General features: G+C 35.8%; 1 protein-coding gene across 1 annotated transcript in view; it reads left to right on the top strand.

Moving 5' to 3' along the window:
• Window positions 1-19913, top strand: part of USP25 (ubiquitin specific peptidase 25) — a 139955-nt gene that overhangs the window by 12194 nt on the left and 107848 nt on the right. The window contains 2 exon segments of the mRNA XM_082840200.1: window positions 7142-7219; window positions 10598-10742. Coding sequence (XP_082696326.1) covers window positions 7142-7219; window positions 10598-10742 — 223 coding nt within the window.

Genomic DNA, 19913 nt, shown 5'->3' with positions numbered 1-19913 from the left:
TGAGTAAGAGTCCAGTTAGGACACAGAAACTACACAGTAATTTGAACTAGTAATAGATGATTGGCTACTAAAGTGCAGAGAGAACTCTAAAGAATAAAGGAAGGAATACATTTGGGAGAGGTCTTACTAAGCCCCAAGTATGAGATTCAGTTCTTACTGGAGAGGTTGTGATTGAAGCCCACTGGATGGAAGACAAGTTTGCTGAGGTGCTGGAGGCTGAAGGCTTCTGCAAATGGCTCTTTTATGGGTCCGGGCAAGAAAGCTTTATTAAACCTAACATTATATCTAGAAGAATGGAGTTCCTAATAGTCAGTAGGATGTATTATGAATGTAATTAGTGTGACCAAATACTGTATTTGCTTTAAGGAATTGTTTGTGACACGTATAGCTGCTAGGAATTATGTAGTATTCTAGTCTGAAAGTTCTATGTAAAGCATACTTATTAGTATAAGGGATTTTATTTTTGGACTGAAAGTTAATTATGAAAATTTACAGAAACCAAGAGACACATAAAGATTTAATTGGACACAAAGATTTTATATATCTTAGAGAGGTATATTAGGAATCAGCCAGATCATTAGCATCAAAAACAAGTTAAATATATACTTTATTTAAACTGAAAATGTTGCAGTTCAAGGATATGATTTGATTCACAGAAGTTTTGTTTACCCACATATTCCATAATATAGGCATTCTAATTTAAAAACACAGTTCCAAAAGATTTTGCAAGTTGGGTTTTTGGAACTCCAAATGCATATTGCCATAGAAACCATGTTTCATGATATTAGGTTCTTATTTGGCCAAGATATGTATTTAACTTTGTGTGAACTTAGCTTATAGCGCTGTGTAACAGTATATTTGGGGAAAATTGTGTTTAGAGTTTCTACTTCTGATGCATGTCTTATATCTGCCAGTTAATAGGGATGGGAGATTCTATTAGGGGCATGGACATCATGCAGATGTTAGATTGGTTGAAGGGCTGGAGTGGAAGGTAAGGGTATGAACTCGTAGGTGAGGAAGGATGGAAACAAACATTTATTGAGGGCGAACAAAATATCTCATTTCTTCACTTCTTATTTTTTTGGGGGGATTACATAATGCTTAAGATTGTAGCTCTGGATTCAATAAAAAGGTGGGAAAAGACTTTAAATTCAGAATTTCTAGCATTTCTAAGGCTAAATGTAAATAGTGAAGAATAAAAAAGCATACTTTTAGATTTATACATCCATAGAGGTATGTGATTAATTTATTTGAATAAATAAAAAATAAAGTGCTGTTAACCCAGCAAGATTGAGATAAACCTTAGCTCTCTGGCAGTAGAAAATACAGGATACCCCAACTATTCTTGAGATTAATATGTAAATTATTTGCAGTTGGGAATTTGAACAATATTGTACTGTATACTTCCCTTCAGGCAGGATTGACAGGACCAGAACTAGGTTATAAAGTGTTCTGTGAACTTCTAGGTGCAATGTAGGAAAGTGTAGAAAATTTGCTAAGCGGCGTGATTTATGCATGCTTCTTGTTCCCATCTCCAGTAATTAGTTTGTACCTCCTTCCTGTGGATGAGTTCAAGCCCTGTGATCTGACTTACTCCAGTTCACCTCTGCAAACTCTGCTATATTCATTTATTCAGTCAGTATTTATTGAGTTCCTACTGTGTGCCAGACACTGTACTAGTTAGTTATCAGGAACACAGTGATGAGCGAAATAGACAGTCTTGTGCTCTCGTCGATTTAGAGTCTGGTGATTAACATAGTATGTTATTACAATCTGTGGTAAGTGTCAGGGGAACCTCTAACCTTAACAGAAAGGTTAGACCTTTGAATTAGGAAGTTGAATAGTATTTTGTAGACCCTATGAAAGAGGGAAGAGGAAGAAGGGGAAAGTAGTGCAGGGTGAAGCTAGAGATAGCTGGGGCATGCAAAGGGCCCTTTAAGGCATGAGAAGGGTCGTACTGTAGGAAAATTCCTCAGAGAGGTCATAGATTATTACATATGAAGGGAAATGAAAGGTCATCATGTTGTCCTCCTTAAAATTACGAATAAAAATAAAAAAGACTAATGAAATGAAGTTTTTTTTTTTTCTTATATATCTGGTTAGAGGCAGGTTTGGGTCTTACAAAGATGTACTTGAAGGATATATTATGTACTTGAAATTATCTGTCAATGAAGTTTGGGAACTTTTTGTTATGGTAAGAGATAACATGAAGTAAGGCAGTTCAGTGTTAATTAGGTATATGCAGAAGGTATTTGTAAAAATAGATATATGTATGGTTATGTACCTTAAAGGCAGTAGTATAGTTAATCCTTTCATTGATAGGCAACTTTGAAATGTTTACCATTTGGTGCCTAGCAATGCTGATTCTGAAGTTTAGGGCATGTGATTCTGAAGCTTATGAATACTTTGGGATTTTCTATCAAATTGGGTTTTTTTCTTCTTTTCTTAGAGATTTTGAGGTTTTTTTTAGAGGTTATTCTAAGAGTTACTGTATTTTCCCCTGAAGATGAAAACCTTTGTCTTTCTTTCTTTTGCACTAAACCAAGTTTTATTTATATTTAGAAATTCAGTCAAAGGAACCAAGGACTGACTTAAGAGTCACTCACTCCTTAACACAGAAAGCTTTCCTGCCTTGTGGTCATCATTACTCCAGTTTTCTTGTACCATTATCTAAGTATTATGTCAGCATAGTAATGGATTTTTGGGCTGAGTTTTCAATTTTCACTGAATCTTTAATCTGCAAAATCAGATACCATAGAGAAAATGTGGAAGAGACATGGGCTCTGGAAGTTGAAAAATTAGTCAGTCATTTCTGTCTCTGTACTCATTAGTCTCTTAAATATTCTATTAGTTATAAAATGAGAGTAACTTTCTAGAGGGTTTATGTGTGTGCACGTGCACGTGTATTAAATGAGCTTATACACCGGAAGCACTTAAAACAGTCTGGCATACAGCAGGAGCATAATAAATGCTTGTCTTCTGTTTTGGCTTAAGCCAGTGATCATTTTTTGCATTCTCAAGAAGTTACACCAATGTTAAATATGCTGTAGTCTTACTTAAACAGATTTAAAACAGACCCAGCATTACGTAGGATGAACGGCAGGGGGTGGGGTGGGGAGACGGAATTTCTGTGAAACACTCTGATCCTTACTTTATATTGAAATTACTGATGCCTTCTTCTCCCTGAAGTGCATAGTACTGGATTTTGCACGTAGTAGGTACTTAAGGATGTCATCACTCAGTAAAGATTACATCGAGGAAGGAATCTGAAGGCCTGTAGATAGTCTTGGTTTGTTTGCTTATTGATTTTTGTAGTGTTTGCAAGCCATTGAATCTCTTTGAACATTGTGTCTTGGTCTTCTTGGTCCAGCAGTGTGAACATGTTGCACCCACCTCCTTATACTGTAGTAGATAAGAAATCCAGACAAGGAAGACCTCAGAGCTCAGGAAAGGAATTCTAGAAATGATAGTGGGTTAGATCCACCTTGGATCCAAAATCGCTAGTCAAGGAGGAGAGAACCATATGCAGGACGTTTTTAGTTGAGGATCAGGGTGTATCAGACCAGAAGTTTGGTGAATAAGAAGGTGCAGACCTTGAAAGAAGACCAGGGTCTTAATCACAACAGAAATAATAGCAACAAAAACATATAATTGTAGGAAATGAAGGTGCACATTTTCAAAGACAGGAAAAGCACAGCTGGAAGATGCCAATAACAAAGGGGAAAACTTGACAAATGAGGTGGCTTCTCTACCATAAACTTAGAATTTTTCTCATAGCTCGCCTCTTTCGATCTCAGTCCTGTTTCTTGCTAACTTAGTTAAGAAAATACATTTACTTTTTCTCCTTCCCACTCTGCCTTCTTCCCCACCCTCATCCTTTTCTCTTTATTGTTTCATTTTTCAGTCAAAATTCATGAGATGAAGAACCATGCACCTGAATTATTTTATTAGGATATTTAGCTGACATTATTGTGAAAGATGAACAAAATACTAAGTGAAAACAAAGTCTTAGGACTTCCCTGGCGGCGCAGTGGTTAAGAATCTGCCTGCCAATGCAGGGGACACGGGTTCGAGCCCTGGTCCGGGAGGATCCCACATGCCACAGAGCAACTAAGCCCGTGCACCACAACTACTGAGCCTGAGCTCTAGAGCCCATGAGCCTCAACTGCTGAGCCCTTGTGCTATGACTACTGAAGCCCATGTGCCTACAGCCCATGCTCCACAACAAGAGAAGCCACCACAATGAGGAGCCCACACAACACAATGAAGAGTAGCCCCCCGCTCGCTGCAACTAGAGAAAGCCTGCACGCAGCAACGAGGACCCAACACGGCCAAAGATAGATAGATAGAGAGATAGATAGATAGATAGATTAATTAATTAAAAAGTTTTAGACGTTGCTTCTCTTCATAAAATACTCAGTATTCTTATAATACTCTCTAGCAGTCAACTATCAGTGTAACAGACCACAGCAAAAGTTAGTGGCATACCAAAATATTGTCGTCGTGTTCAGATTGGTTGGTTGGGGTGGTTCTTCTCACATGCCCCATTCTTCTGGGGCAACAAGTGGGCTACCCAGCTTATGTTCTTCTTGAGGAAGTTGCAGAAGTTCAATAGGGGAAGCCCAACCATGCAAGCACATTTCATGTCTGCTTGCATACTGTTTGCTAATATGCCATTGATGAAAGCTTGTCACATGGCCAAGCCTATCATCAGTACAACAAGGAAATATATCGTGTTTCTAGTGAGAGGAGGTGAGAAGTGGCAAAGGGTGTGGGTACAGAGATGGGAGAAGAATTGGGAGTCTAATGCAATGCAGGCTCTGTAAACTTTTCTGGGTTTTACATTCTTTTTTACATCTTACCTTGTACTTATTAACATATACACACAAAATTTTGTATTTTACCACTTTAGCTTAATATGATTTTGTAAAGATTAACTGCTATATAGATTATATATTTGCTATTTAAAAATATACAGTTGTTTGCTTAAATCAAACTGTGCTTCTAGGTTCATTTATATCAAAATCATTTGAGATGCTTCCTAAAATTGCAGATCCCCTAACAGATCCCCTAGCAGATCCAGATGGCCCTGGAATCACAATTTCTGGGTGTGGCGCCTGGGAATCTTCTTTATTGACAAATTTATCAAGGCATTCTTTTGCACATTACAGTTTAGAACCTCTTCCTTAGTGGAAGGACATTTGCATTGTTTCCATTTTTCCAGCATTATAAATAATAGCGAGCATCATTTGTACACATGACTGATTTCTTTGGGGTATTCAACAGTCTTTTCCTGATACACGATTGAATAATTGCAGTTGAGGAAAATTATATTCTGTGTAAAGAATGGAGTTTGGAGTGCTGGTAGGGGTGATTACAAACAAGCTTGTAAAATCTTTGAAATATTTTATGTTCACTAAAATAAGACATTGCAATTAGATAAGGAGAATTTCTATAAAATTTGTATATATCTTTAATTTGTAATGTTGCATATTGTGTAAGTTAGTCGTGGTTCCGTTGCTAGCTAATAGTAATTTTTAAAATGAAAGTAGAAAAGTTGACAGGTCTAAAGAGAATTTTATTTTTCTCATGTTTCAGCACTGTGAATTTGGCAGTTCAGTTCTTTTATTCAACTATTTTGATTCTTTTTGGCATTTTATATGACCTTTGTTTATATACTTTATTATGTAATTTATTTTTAGTCTCAGTTATCTCAGCTTTTAATAAGATGTTTATGGAAATTAAAATTCATTGATGGCATGGCAGATACTGCCAATGCCTGTTCAGTACATTCTTTTCTTTTTCCTTAGCAACAGATTTGCAGAAAAGCTTTTTGCCTAGCTGAAAAATACATTTCCCAACCTCCTTTGCAAGTATGAGTGGCCACATGACGTGACTTTGTTCTGCTCAGTGAGGCCTTAAGTGGAAGTCACTAGATAAGGCCTATTAAAGAACACAGAGTCATTTAGCAGACACCCTTTGTCCTTTGCCCTTTATCCTACCTAGAACTTGGACAGGATGCTAGAGGAGGAAACACTGAGTGACATTTAGTGAGTGTCACATACGAATGTTTAGTGGGAAGACAGAAGATTTCAGCAGATCATTTTATTCTAGTGGTGACTTGTTTTCCATGTCATATCCATTGAGCTTTCCTTATTTCATGATGCCATCTTACAGTTTTGGGGAACTTGTTTTAAGAAATGCAGAGATGGGGCTTCCCTGGTGGCGCAGTGGTTGAGAGTCCGCCTGCCGATGCAGGGGACACGGGTTCGTGCCCCGGTCCGGAGACCCCACATACCGCGGAGCGGCTAGGCCCGTGAGCCATGGCCGCTGAGCCTGCGCGTCCGGAGCACAGGCTCCGCAACGGGAGAGTCCGCAACAGTGAGAGGCCCGCATACTGCAAAAAAAAAAAAAAAAAGAAAAAGAAATGCAGAGATGTAGGGAGGAGCATGGTTCTTAATTAGGGAAGTTTAGGGAAGGGTTTTGGTAGTAGAATCTTATCCTACCTCTTTTTCTCTCCAGTAGAGTATAGTCGATTATATAGATCAATAGAGTATAAACAGATTTAAAGCAAATGGGGGCAAGTGATCAGTTTTACTTCGGATCTTTTATGACAGATTGGAAAATGAGATGATCCTTTTTTTCCTTGAATAGGGTAGAATCCCCGTGGTGTAATATATCCACCTAGTGCTTGGCCTGCCAAAGGCATGTTTTTTCCAAACATCCTAGGTGCCTCAATGCCGGTTGACTTAAGGTAGAGGGAGCGATTAGTAGGGCTGCCTGGATTTCATTCTGTGGTCCCATCCCCTAGTTAAAGTAGCCCAATGAATACCTGTTTTCCTTAGTTCTTCTTAAGTTTAGCCATCAGGCAGATCACTTCTTTTCTTGCTGGGAGGCATAAATTAGGCAGTGAAGAATGGGCTTTTAGAAACATGAGAATGGAATGAGGGCTACCACAGTATGGTTCATTCTTCCTAAAAGAATGAAATTTATTCAGTCTTTGTCAAGTTCTATTGTTTTTTTGTTTTTCACTCTAGTTTATTTTGTGTTTTCTGTTTTTTTCCCAAAGGTCATTTATTTTCTTGTCCTTGTATATTTTCAGATTTCATAGATAACACTTTTGGTTTTTCCCTTCCTCTAGCACCAGCAGACGTTTTTGAACCAGCTGAGAGAAATTACTGGGATTAATGATGCCCAGATACTACAGCAAGCCTTGAAGGTATGGCCTCTGTTTCGCGACATACAGTTTCTAGTACACCCTCATCTCCACTGCCTACCATATTTGAAACTTGAGTTTTTAAATTATACCATGGGTGGTACTAGAGATATAGGAAAGAACTTTTATAAAGTTAAGAACCTTACTTAACATAACATAGTGCAACTTCAAGCATGTTAGCTTTTAGCAGCCTAATGTTCCAAGATACCTTGGAGTGAAAGAAGACCTCTCCATGTGAAACACTTTTCATGCAAAAAGGTGGGAAGTGAATCCAAGTGCTAATGGCTGGTTTTACTCAAGAGACATGATTTTAGAGTTTAATTGGGGGTGTGGGGTAGGGTGGGGTAGAGGCAGAGGAGGAAGAGGAGGTGGGAGAAAATTAATAGAGTATCAGAAGTTAACATTTTTTTCTTCCAAGAAGGAGAAATATAAATTGGCTAACATTCAATTAATTGCACCTTAAGAACATTCAACATCAAACTGTTCTATTATGCACCAAATGAAGGGCCTGATTTTTGTTATATTTTACAAAGTTATGCTCATTTCCACACAGTGGCACCCAGATGAGTCAAATCACATGGATATGCACATTGAAAGAGAGCAAGTGAATGAAAGATGTTCAAGAACTAGAACTGCATTTTAAGTTTATTTATAGATTGCTGCCAAAGGCTAACAGCAGTACAACATTTTTGCTACTATAGGCATACACATAGCTTCAGTCCTTTGCAAGTTGCTCTGAGAGACAACATTAATTATATCATTTTTGATTTTGTGCCAAAAGTTCTTCATTTGTTTCTAGAAATAATTTATCTTTTGGATGATTGTAATCATAACTGTAGTGATAATAACTAGCACTTATTAAGCACTTACAGTGCTATTCTAAGTACTTTATGTGGCTAACTCATCCTCCTAATAACTATGACGTAGGTATTATTTTTATCCCCTTTTTAAAAGATAAGGAAACAGAGAAGTTAAAGTGACTTGCTGAAGATCACATAGTATGTGGAGGAGCTTGGAATAGAAACCAAGCAGCCTGATCCCAGTGCCACACATAATTTCTCCTTTCACTGGAAGCTTTTTCTTCTGCGGTACGCGGGCCTCTCACTGTTGTGGCCTTTCCTGTTGCGGCGGACACGCAGGCTCAACGGCCATGGCTCACAGGCCCAGCCGCTCTGCGGCACGTGGGATCTTCCCGGACCGGGGCATGAACCTGTGTCCCCTGCATCGGCAGGCGGACTCTCAACCACTGTGCCACCAGGGAAGCCCTTACTGGAAGCTTTGCTTCAGCTGTTTTCCCCAATCAGGAAAATGATGAAACAGTACGGTTAGGAGCATTTTAATGCATGGTTATGAAGCCACTGTAAGTATTTGGAGAGGAAGCAAAAGTGTTGCGCCTCAATTTTTATGATTATGACATTTAGATGATTGCCAGTCCTTTCTTTATTCTGCTAAATATGATTAAATCATTCCATGTCTTTTTTCAGAAATTGCCTTTCCCGTTCTGTTATCACTGAGTGTGGGGCTACACCCATTACTTTGTCAGGGCAAATTTGGGGAATTCACTTATTTATTTATTTTTTTTTAACTTGGGAAACACGTAGTATATGCTAAATTAAGTAAATGTAAAGAATTAAATTATTGTCCACATTTCCTTTGAGGTAGGTTGTGTGACCATGGTTTTTTTTTTTTTTTTTTTTTTTTTAAACTTTTGTTTCAGTTATCAGTATCTGGGGAGGAAAACAGTGTACTTAAACCTTAATTGTTGCTCAATATAAATTTGTAAGATGTTTAATAATGAGTTGACTCTCTTAGCAATATACTGACAAGGAGTCTACTTTTGGGAGCCACAATGTCATTGATCGATTTTAGCACTTCTACTGTTTTTTATTTTGAGAATTTATTTATACCTCCAAAGTGAGTGTAGATCCCTGCTGCATTCAGTTTATTATTATTGTATGAGAGAGTATATGGAAAGCCCTTAGCACATTTCTTGGCACATAGTCAGTGTTCAATAAATGTTAGCCATTGTTATTACGGTTATTTTACGACTAGTTTACTTATCTAACTATAGACTATGCTAAACCCACATTTTGAATGATTCATTTAAGAATCTTATAATGGTTGTGACAGATAACAAAGTTTAAAACAGTGGTGCTTTTCAGACTGCACTCCTAATTTTTTCTCTCCTCAAAGGCTGCTAGAATTGGAGTTAAGATGGGTTGGAGACTTCATTCTTCCAGTTGCTCAGGCCTCAAATCTTGGAATCATCCTGTTCTTTCTCCTTTTATCCCTCCCCACATTTAATATGATAGCAAATAATGTTGGACTCTCTGCTTGTACCCATTCTCTCCTATAGTCTATTCCCAGCATACAGCCAGAGTAATCCTTTTAAATTGTAAGTCATACCATGTCATTTCTGTCCAAAACCTTCCACTGGCTTCCTATTATGCTTCGTGTGTATGCTAAACTTCTAAAGGCCTACGTAGTATTATGGGTTATGGCCTTCTATTACAAAGATAACTTCATTACTAATATCTGGATTTCATAATGTGGTTTCACTTAGCTGTCATAGAGCTAGTGTTATATTTATTGTTAACTGTGGAGAGCATATAGAGATAAGTGGGCAAGTCTCTTCTCATTTTGCTATTTCAAAAATTCTTAGTTTTTTAGCATCTGTTTTCTTCTAAATTAACTTTAGAATAATTTTGTCCAGGTATTCTTTTTTTTTTTTAACATCTTTATTGGAGTATAATTGCTTTACAATGATGTGTTAGTTTCTGCTTTATAACAAAGTGTCCAGGTATACTTTTGATGAGAACTACATACAATTTATATATTTAATTTGGGTAGGATTTTCATCTTGATAGTATTGAGTATTTCTAGGAGTTCTGTGTGTCTCTCTATCAAGCTTCAGACCATTTTGCTGTTTTCTTCTTATGAGTCTTTGATATTTGCTTGTTAGTTTGCCTCTAGGTAGGCATTCAGCATACATACTAAAGGGAATATCTTTTATTGTCCTTGTTTGCTGAAGTACTATTTTAAATATTTATTTTTCACCCTTTTGTGTGGTCAGTTCCAGAAAACATTTTTTAGTTTGTTCATTTGTTTAAGAGTGTAAGTTATGATTGGATAATTAGTTATAGAATTGATTTTTACATTATATTAGTAGTTTTAATTAATAGAAAAAGGAATTACTATTTATATAGTCTACTTTGTTTACAGTGAATTTATACTGTAGAATTAAGAATCACATAGAATAATTTTAAATCTGAAAATGATTTTTACTATTAGTATTAGTTGTTATGGAGAAGATTACATAATCATATGAGAATGTATAGAGTTATTCCAAAATATTTGATGTTCCGTTCTTGATATTTGAAGGATAGTAACGGAAACTTGGAACTAGCAGTGGCTTTCCTTACTGCGAAGAATGCCAAGACCCCTCAGCAGGAGGAGACAACTTACTACCAAACAGCGCTACCTGGCAATGATAGATACATCAGTGTGGGAAGCCAAGCAGATACGAGTAAGTTTACTTCTTTCTTAATATTTTAATTAGAATGTAATGAAACATTTTTCTTGGAGCTGTGTTTTGTTTAAACAGAGGTGAAGAACAAAAAAGGAACAACTTCAGCTTTGGTTCTTTTTGGTGTAGTGGAAAGGCGCATATGTTTTTTTTAGCTGCTATCTTTGTTTTCAGTTTAGGAGTAAAAGATTATATTTAAGTTGTATATCCTTTTATAAAACATTTCATATTGTATTCATTGTTTTGAAATATGGAACATCTAAAGGTCTTACTCATTAAAGAAACAAAAGTTTCTGGAATTTTAAATGGGGCACAGTCATTTGTTTTATTGATGTTAAGTGTTGGTAGAGATCTTTGTATTATTTTTGAAGATAAAGTATTGTTTCTAATTACTGATAGATTTACTGTTTAACAGAATTTTCCTTCCCTTAACTCCAACCTCTCTCCAGAATAAAGATCTTGGAAAAAGGCTTACTACAACATAACAAAATAAATAAATACACATATACACATACATACATATGGAAAATTTTACACGGGACTCTAATTTTTCTTTATAATGTGAATAATTTATGCTTATATAGTTGAGTTTTGAAAAATATGTTCATTTATCTCTATCTCATTATGTAATAACTGCATTATATAAAATGTAGGTATTTCTGTGCATTCTGGATTTGAGAAGTTTGGTTACTAACTTGTACTTAAAGAGAATTTTTGATTTTGTTTTATAGACCTTCTCAAAGTTAGGAAACAACCAGGAAGATCCCATTCACATAGATGTTTATAGCTATTGAATGACATTAAATGCTGTTTAATGTTCATTGATAAAATATTTTAATTTCAAAATTTCAAGGTAATCTTAGTGTTTTTGCTCCAAAAATGGTCTTATGTCAGCCAAAGCTAGGATACTCCTATCTCACACATGTAATAGGTGATGGGAGAAGTTTTATGTATGTAAGACAGACTCAGTTGCTGTGTCCAAGTTCAAGACAAAGTGTGGTTTGGCCCCTATCTACATCTCTACCTTCATTTTCTACTGTTTTCCTCCTCTCACTTTACACTGTGATAATGCAGAATAGATCGAAAGTTCTCATTCACCCAGTGCTATTTAATTTCTTCTGTCTTTACACTTGTTGTTCCTTCTGTCTGGAATCTCCTCCAGCCTTTATCCCTAGCCTAATTTCTTCTGATGTTATAAGACTTAGCTTAAGAGCTGCTGGCTCTAGAATGTTTCCTCTAGCCCCTAGAGTGAACCAAGGGCTTTTCTGACACCCAGAGCATACTTCTGTCTTAACGAGTACTGTGCTATTTTGAAATTATTTGCTGTGCCCTTTCTTGCTTACCAAACTAAACTAAACTTAAAAGAGACCATTGGTAGTCCCACCATTATAATAGGATGTTATTGTTTCTCAAAAAGTGTTTGTTGAGTTGTTTTTGATAATATGTGTAAAAAAGCTGTTTTGAAACCAATGAAAGGTCTCTTGAACAGGGTTGAGAAGCTTGTTATAAGAAGTTGGAAAAAAGAGAAGTGGTATAAATAGAGGAGGAATTAGTATGTGAGAATAACATATCTTTCAAGGTTCTGAGACTTGGGAGGAAAATGAAATTAGGTAGAAAAAGGAAAAAAAGAAAGATTTTGACTGAAGACAGCTGGTTAAAATGAAGGAGACAAAACTGAGTAAACATGGTTCAGTGTTCTAGTTGAAAGGATGGAAAGATTTTAGAATGATAGCTGTGAACTCAATATAGATGGTAGACTTTGAGACGCGGGACAGTATATATAGATTTGCAGAGGAGAATTAGGATTATAAGACTGTCATTAAAGATGATGTGTGAAAATTAGAAAATATTGTTTAAGTCGCATGTTAACACCTGTTCAAGACTTTTGACAAGGAATAGTGAAAATGTTATGGACAAAAAGAGAGATTTGAATAGGTGCTCTTAGGGAGGAAGCAGCCTGATTTCAGAAAGCATGTGTCCCATTTGTTGATAATTGAAAAAAATTTTTTGTGTGTATGTGTGTAGCTCTCGGAAGTATGCACTAAGTACTTTCATATTCCACTTGAAAGAAATGGTAGAGAGATGGAGTTTCTGGTTTCATCTTACTGATTATCTTATTGAGCAAATTGCTCGTTGTTGTGGTTTCTTTATTGATAAAATGAGCTGTCCTTCTAACCAGGATGCTAATTCATATTTAATAATTGAATAATTTGGATAGTGCGTTCATAAAGTTGGTTTGAGATTATTGAGAAAAAAACTTGTAGAAATATAGTGGGGTGATTGTATTATAATAGTATTAGCATTAAACAGAAAAATATAGCTGATGAGGTGACAATAGTTATTTTCTATTTAACAGATTTGTACCATCTTTCATAAAGTTCTAAGAAGTACAGCTGCCTTTAGGAGATAGTCTTTGTTCAGCATTTAAATTTAGTAGTGTCATAATAATACTACAAGTGTTATGACACTTGTATAATACCAAGTGTTACAAGGTTTAAAACTGAGAAAGTAAGTAGATGTCATGCATTCAGCAGATTCTTTAAATTACTCTGCTGTAATTGCTGAGTAGAAATGAAATCTCTGTGTATTTTTAATTCTTGGATGGGGTGGTAAAACGTGGGAAGGATAGGAAATAATTATAAATGAATATATATATTCAAACGCAGGCCTCTTGGGGAAAACTCTGTAAGTGCTGAAGGAGTGTGGAGTATTAGAGTGATCAGAGTGTGAGGAAGTTTTAAAGGGATTGTTCTAGATATAAAAACCCTTTTTGAGCATTTTCTCAATTCTATGTGAAATGCATTGTTACTTGAAAGTTGACCATAGTCGAACTTAATTCTTGCAGATATGGTAAGGGTTTTTATTTTTTCAATTTCTTCTTTTTTTTTTTTTTTTAAGTATAAAGTCTGTTACAACCAGGCTAAAGCATAAACAAAGCTTTGCTAACTTTAAGTGTGTCATCTGTTGGTTGTAGTGCTGACAAAACATCTATATTTTGAGATAAAAGTCTCTAATGCTAAATATATAATGGTTCTTTATTGTTATAAGCTAGAATATAGCTTATAACTGAAGGTCTCTTTTAGAAGATCTAAAAATACATGTTTTTTTGATGACTAGAAAAATTTAGCTTTCAAACTAATATCCCATAGAAGCTACTTTTGGGGTTGCTGGGAAATTTTCATATACCCAAGTATATCAGAAGAGAAAGCAAATTATGTCACTTGATTAGGAGAACACATATATGTGAACTTTAATATTGAAGGAGTAATTACATTTTCAATTGTTGGCCTTCTCAGTGTATTTTTACCTTTCATTTTTGAGAGAAAAAGGAAACATTTCAAGGAAAGCTTGTACTCTGCATAGTAAGGAATTAAGAAGTATTGCTTTGGTAACATTTGATACTGTAATATAACACTCTGTTGAGTTCTGGGAAAAGACCCAAACCATTTTGTAGTACTGTTAGCAAAAATTTGAGGCACCTTTTTAAATTACTTACATCTCCTGTCTAGATTGGATATTGTGAATTGTCAAATGAGTGCCTCCTACCTCTCGCTTAAATGAGAAATAAAATTACTGTGTTAGGAGTTTTGAAGTTAAAAATGCAAAGGGAACTAGGAAACAATGCAAGATATAGAGATATCATAGGTGTATTTAATAATCAGAGAAGAGATTGTGTGAAGTCTTTGTGTCATGGCAAACTCTGTCATAGACATGACCATATAAGGCTTTTGCCCAATTTGAAATCAAATAGTAATATTCTTTCTTTCATGATCATTAAATTCTTTTTAACTTTTTTAAAACGGGAAAAAAATGGTATATACCTGCCAGAACGAGATGTGCTGCAATTGAGCAATCAAAGTATGGATCAAAAGATAAGAGGGATTTGGGTAGGTAATTTTAACACAGAAAATAATGCCGCATATTGGCTTAAGTTTTAGAGAAACTAGTATAACACATTGGAGTGAGTGTTAAGTGGTAGACTCTTCACAAATTTAGAATCACTGTATTTTTTTTAAGACACACTGTATTTTTTTTTTTTATCCTCCAAAAGAACTTGAATTATTTGGTAAGGATTGCATAGAAAGTGAGAAAAATGTTGAAGTTCTATCCTAGAACTCTAATCTTGGTTATATTGCTTGGCTAGCCTAAAAGTGATTTAAAGCACAAATGATAAATAGATTCCAGTCTAGTGCTCTCACCCCTGCTGAGGGCAAATCACTTATGTTAAGCAGTTTAGGATTTTATTCATTGAATACTGATATTTTTCCCATTCACCAAATTTGTTAAACAAGCATCTGCAGATAGAAAAAAAAAATTAGTGAAATGGAAGTCTCTCTTTCTGTGGAGATTTCTAATGCATAAAACTATTTTGATGATTCACCAAAAGTCAATGTTAAGCTTAAAAATGAGATGCTACAATGGTATGAAAATTACTTGTAACTGATTGGATGCAATTAGACTTACATTCTATATTAGACATACACTGTAGAGTTACTTGTATAACTTTATGAATTTTCTTTAACTTTAGGACAGAATGATAGCCATGGGCCTTTGCGCTTTTTGTTGACTAATATAGAATGTTAACTTTTAATTTTTTCCAAGTTGGAAAACACAGTAAAACAGATGACAAAAATCAAGAATGGCTCCTTTATTATTACTTTCCTTACTTAGTAATGCTGCCATTATAAATTTAGCAGCTATTATTAAAAACAGAGCAAGACCATTTAGAGCTGAGCTGTTCAATACAGTTGCCAATAGTTACATGTGGAGACTTAACTTTAAACATAAAATTAAGTAATACTGAAACTCAGTTTTTTCCATTGCCATAGATACATTTAAAATGGTCAGTAGTAGTCACATGTGACTAGTGGCTACCTTATTGGACAGTACGGATAATAGTACATTTCCATCATCACAGGAAGTTCTATTGGACGTCACTGTTTTGGAGAATGTGAGTTTAGCAATGAGAGGATTGGAAAAGTAGGAACATCTTAAGAGAACTGACTGACGGCAGGGGAGAATGGGAGAGTGGGATGAGCAACAAAATTTACATTGCTTTTGTCTTCTTGATTTTAAATATTCTTTTAACATGATACTTTATTATGCTACTTGTCCTTTTACTAGAAAAAATTTTGGATAAGGTATATATTCTCAAGTATTCTAACTAGTGCCACTGTGGAGATGACTCATTAATTTTTATTTCTATTCCATAGTCTAGATATTAACCTTTATTTGCTTAACAAATATTTATTGATTGCCTAATATGTGTCAGGCTTTTAGGCCCTTAAAAAATCAAAAAGTGTCTCTGTTTACATAGGGGGAAGACAGACAGTAAACAATAAATAAATATTGTCAGATAATAGTAAGTTCATGAAGAACAATAGAGCAGGGTAGAGGGACAGAGGCCGGCAGGGATGAGGTTGTAGTTCAGACATGGGGTATGCTACTTTAGATGGAAGGTTGGTTGGGAAATGTCTCATTTATACAGAGACCTGAGGAAGTGAAGGGGTGAACCTCAAGGATGTCTTAGGGAGGTGTGTCCCAGGCTGGGGTCTTGAGGTAGGAGTATGTTTTTGGCTCAGGAGGTGAATGGTGAGGACAACAACCGTGGTTGAAGCAGAGTGAGAGTGAGAATGGTATTTTTCTCATTTCCAGTCAGCTGACCATCGCTTTCTTCATATTTGCTTTTTTCTCTTAAGGGTATCCCTGTCCTTTTGGTGGGCCAGAAGATTTTTTCTGCTCTGGTACCTACTCTTATTACAACTCTTCTCAAACTCTTGTTCAGCACTTTTAACTCCTCTAACTCCCAAAACAGTTATTTCTACTCATATCACTCCCCTGCCTAGAAATCTTTGCTGGTGGTAAATATAAGCTTGGCTTATTAAAAATAAAAAAGTGTTTCCCCTAGGTTTAGCTTTATGTAGGTAAGGAAAATAATGAAAGAACTATTTTTTTCTAAAATAAAAATCTTTGCATATATTCAATTGATTATGGGCTAAATTGGCTCTTGTGAACTAACTTGGAAGCCTCATGTCATTTTATATACCATTTTCATGAGAAAAAATGAGTGATAAACAATTCATACATTTGAAGTCTAATTTATTGTTAAGTTGATGACTTTCTGTTTTGGAGTTAGCAGAGAAATGTTTGGTAATTGGTGTGTAAGTTTTTGGAGAGTGGAAGATTTATTGGGGTGGATGTTATGTTTTGGTATATATATTTCTGACTTTACAGGAAAAAATGTTTTATTTTGGTCAATCTTGAAGTGTTGTAGATTACTGTTCATAGGCTTTTGTAACGTGATTTTCTACAGTGTTATTCAGCTGACACTAACACACTTGTGCCCTTGAATTCTGTTTACACTAATGCTAATACTAATACTGGAGGGAGGATTGGTTCAAACAAAGTTTGGTGTTTTACCAAGGTCCTCCCTTGGCATTGACAGAAAAATATTCATAGTACTTTGGTATTTGGATGGAATTTTTACAAAGGCTAAGTTTTTATAGTTGACTTTTGCCAATTAGAAATTGTTTACTGCTAAGCTTATTCTCTGTTCCTTTTTTGAATAAACACATAAGAAAATCATAGAGGGCTATTTTTCATTGTGAAATTGATAGTTTATTACATATTTTACAGAAATCATTCTAGTAAACTCCAGAAAAATAAATTTAGGATTAACCATTCTATTAAAATAAAGTTTTATTTTCTTAATATCTGTTCTTAAAATCATATGTATTTGGTATGTGAGTAGATTATAGTAATTCAAGATTTCTGTATTGTTCTAAAATGACCTACGGAAAGAAGCTTTATGAGGTAATGGGAACATCATGGAGAAAATTATTGTAATTATAGTGAAACTACAAATAATAAATAAACCTTCTCCATCACTTAAAGGAACAAGTCCCAGCTTTTCAGTTAAGAACTGATAGTCTGTGGTCAGCTAACCTTTCTAGCACTAAAGACTATAATTGCTTGTTTCTTCCTCTGCTCATACTTATAATACTTCTGACACCAGATATGTGAGTTTTTCCCCCCCCACGCGACCAATTCTCCAACACCAGCTGGGTGTTCTACAATTCTGATACCATCTACCTGGAGTTAGCATCAGACCCCACAGGCTAAATGCTCAGTCCCATAAGATTGCCCCTACCTTAGACACCAGTCACAAGTAGTGGGGCCCCAGGTTACCCACATTCTGTCTCACTTGGCTACAACAAATTGGGGTTCTCAAGACCCCCTCAAGTTTGATCATTTGCTATAATGGCTCATAACTCAGGGAAACACTTACTTTTACTGGTTTATTATATAATAAAGGCTATGATAAAGTATGTACAGCCAGATGGAGAGGTATATAGAACAAGGTCTGGAAGGGTCCCAAGCCAGGAGTTTCTGTTATGTGGAGTTGGGGTGCACCACCCTCCTAACATGTGGATATGTTCACCAACCTGGAAGCTCCCCAAACCTTGTATTTTAGGGATTTTTATGGAGGTTTCATCAGGTAGGCCTGATCATTTATTAACTTAACCTCCAGTCCTTATGTCTCCCTGGAGGATGGGAGGTAGGGCTCAAAGTTCCAAGTTTCTCATCATGGCTTAGTCTTTCTGATGACCAGTGGCCCATCCTGAAGCTATTTAGGAACCCCCCAGAGTCAGCTCCTTAGAGCAAAATATGTTCCTGTCAAGCTAGGAAATGCCAAGTGATATAGGAACTTTATGTCAGGAACTGTGTCAGAGACCAAATATTAGAACAAAAGGTTCTCCTAGTGTCTTATCTTGCTCTTTGAATGAATTGTTTATCCATGCATGATTTAATAACACAGCGCATTGGTAATTTGGAAAAGGTTTCCTTCCAAATGTTGGAAGAAAGTCTACATTATAAAACAAACAGAAATTGTTAATATCACTCGATTTCACCAGAAAAGCCTTTTAAGTATTGGGAAGATGTCAAGCTCATAGTGGTAGAAACAAGTTTTCTGAAGTTTCCGTTTTTGCTTGAAAATTCCATGCTAATCATTGGCAACAAATACTCTTCATTTGTTCTTCAAGTGACAGGCTCACTTTATTTTTCAGAAAATGTCTGCCAAATACTGATGTCTGAATAATCATAGTTTGTAGTTTGTCAGTTGTTCTTTCAAGTAAAAATAGTGCTCCATGAAAAAAAAATCAGTTCAGCTTGCAACTCAAACAGTGTTCTAGTGTTTTTCTTTACCAACAGCATACTTTGGATATACAGCAGAAGTACTATGCATACTTTCTGTTTTGTCACATAGAATTAACATGTAAAACAATGTTTGAGATTTAATAAAATTAGTTTCCTCATTTTATCAAGAATTTAAGAGACTGGCTTTTTTTTTTTTTTTGAATAATGGGTGTGCATAGTTGTAATATAATTAACTTGATGCTACTGCCTTGATTTGTGCTAAGATGCTGTGGTTTCATGCACTGTTGTTTTGCATAATCACTGCAAATGTGACCCCAGTAGGAAAGGCAAATAGCATCTTATTATTATTATGAGAGTGTTTTTTATTTAAGGAACGCCTTCCTTCGTAGGGTCATTGGGGATCCCAAGGATCCATGGATTACACTTGGATACTGCTAGTATAGAGGAAAGACCACTGGACTTAATAATTTGAAGACTTAAAGTTGAAGCCTGTGTACCATTCTTTATTCTTATACTATTAGACTTCATTTCTTGCAACTTCATTATCTCATTATGAAATAGGGTTAAAAGCATCTTGCCTAGTTTTTTGCTTTTGTGTTGCTTGAGTTACGATTGCTAAATTATGAAAAGTTCTAAGTATAACTTGTTGCCATTTCTAGGTGAGTTCTGCTCTAGCCAGTTTGGTTTACTTGTCAGTCATGAAACAGTAAACACTCTAGATAGTTCCAAAGAAGAAATTTAATACAGGGAACTAGGTTCTTAAAAAAATCAGTGGAAGCAATGGAGGAAGGATCTCTAGCTCAGCTTTCTGAAATGACTCCTAGATTCTTGCAGGACTGGCCAGCCAGGGAAGCCATTCCGTCTGCCACAGTCAGGAAGATAGTGAATCAGGAGACTGCCTTTGGGACTACAGGGTTCAAGAGCGTACATAGCTCTATAGCTGCTGCCCAGGGAACAAGCAGCCAGGATTAGGTAACTGCCACTGAGCTGTGCCTGGGCATTGGAGTGCAG

The sequence above is a fragment of the Leucopleurus acutus genome (assembly GCF_964270905.1).
Source record: "Leucopleurus acutus genome assembly, chromosome: 5".
Taxonomy (NCBI): domain Eukaryota; kingdom Metazoa; phylum Chordata; class Mammalia; order Artiodactyla; family Delphinidae; genus Leucopleurus; species Leucopleurus acutus.
This window is presented reverse-complemented; position numbering and strand designations above follow the sequence as displayed.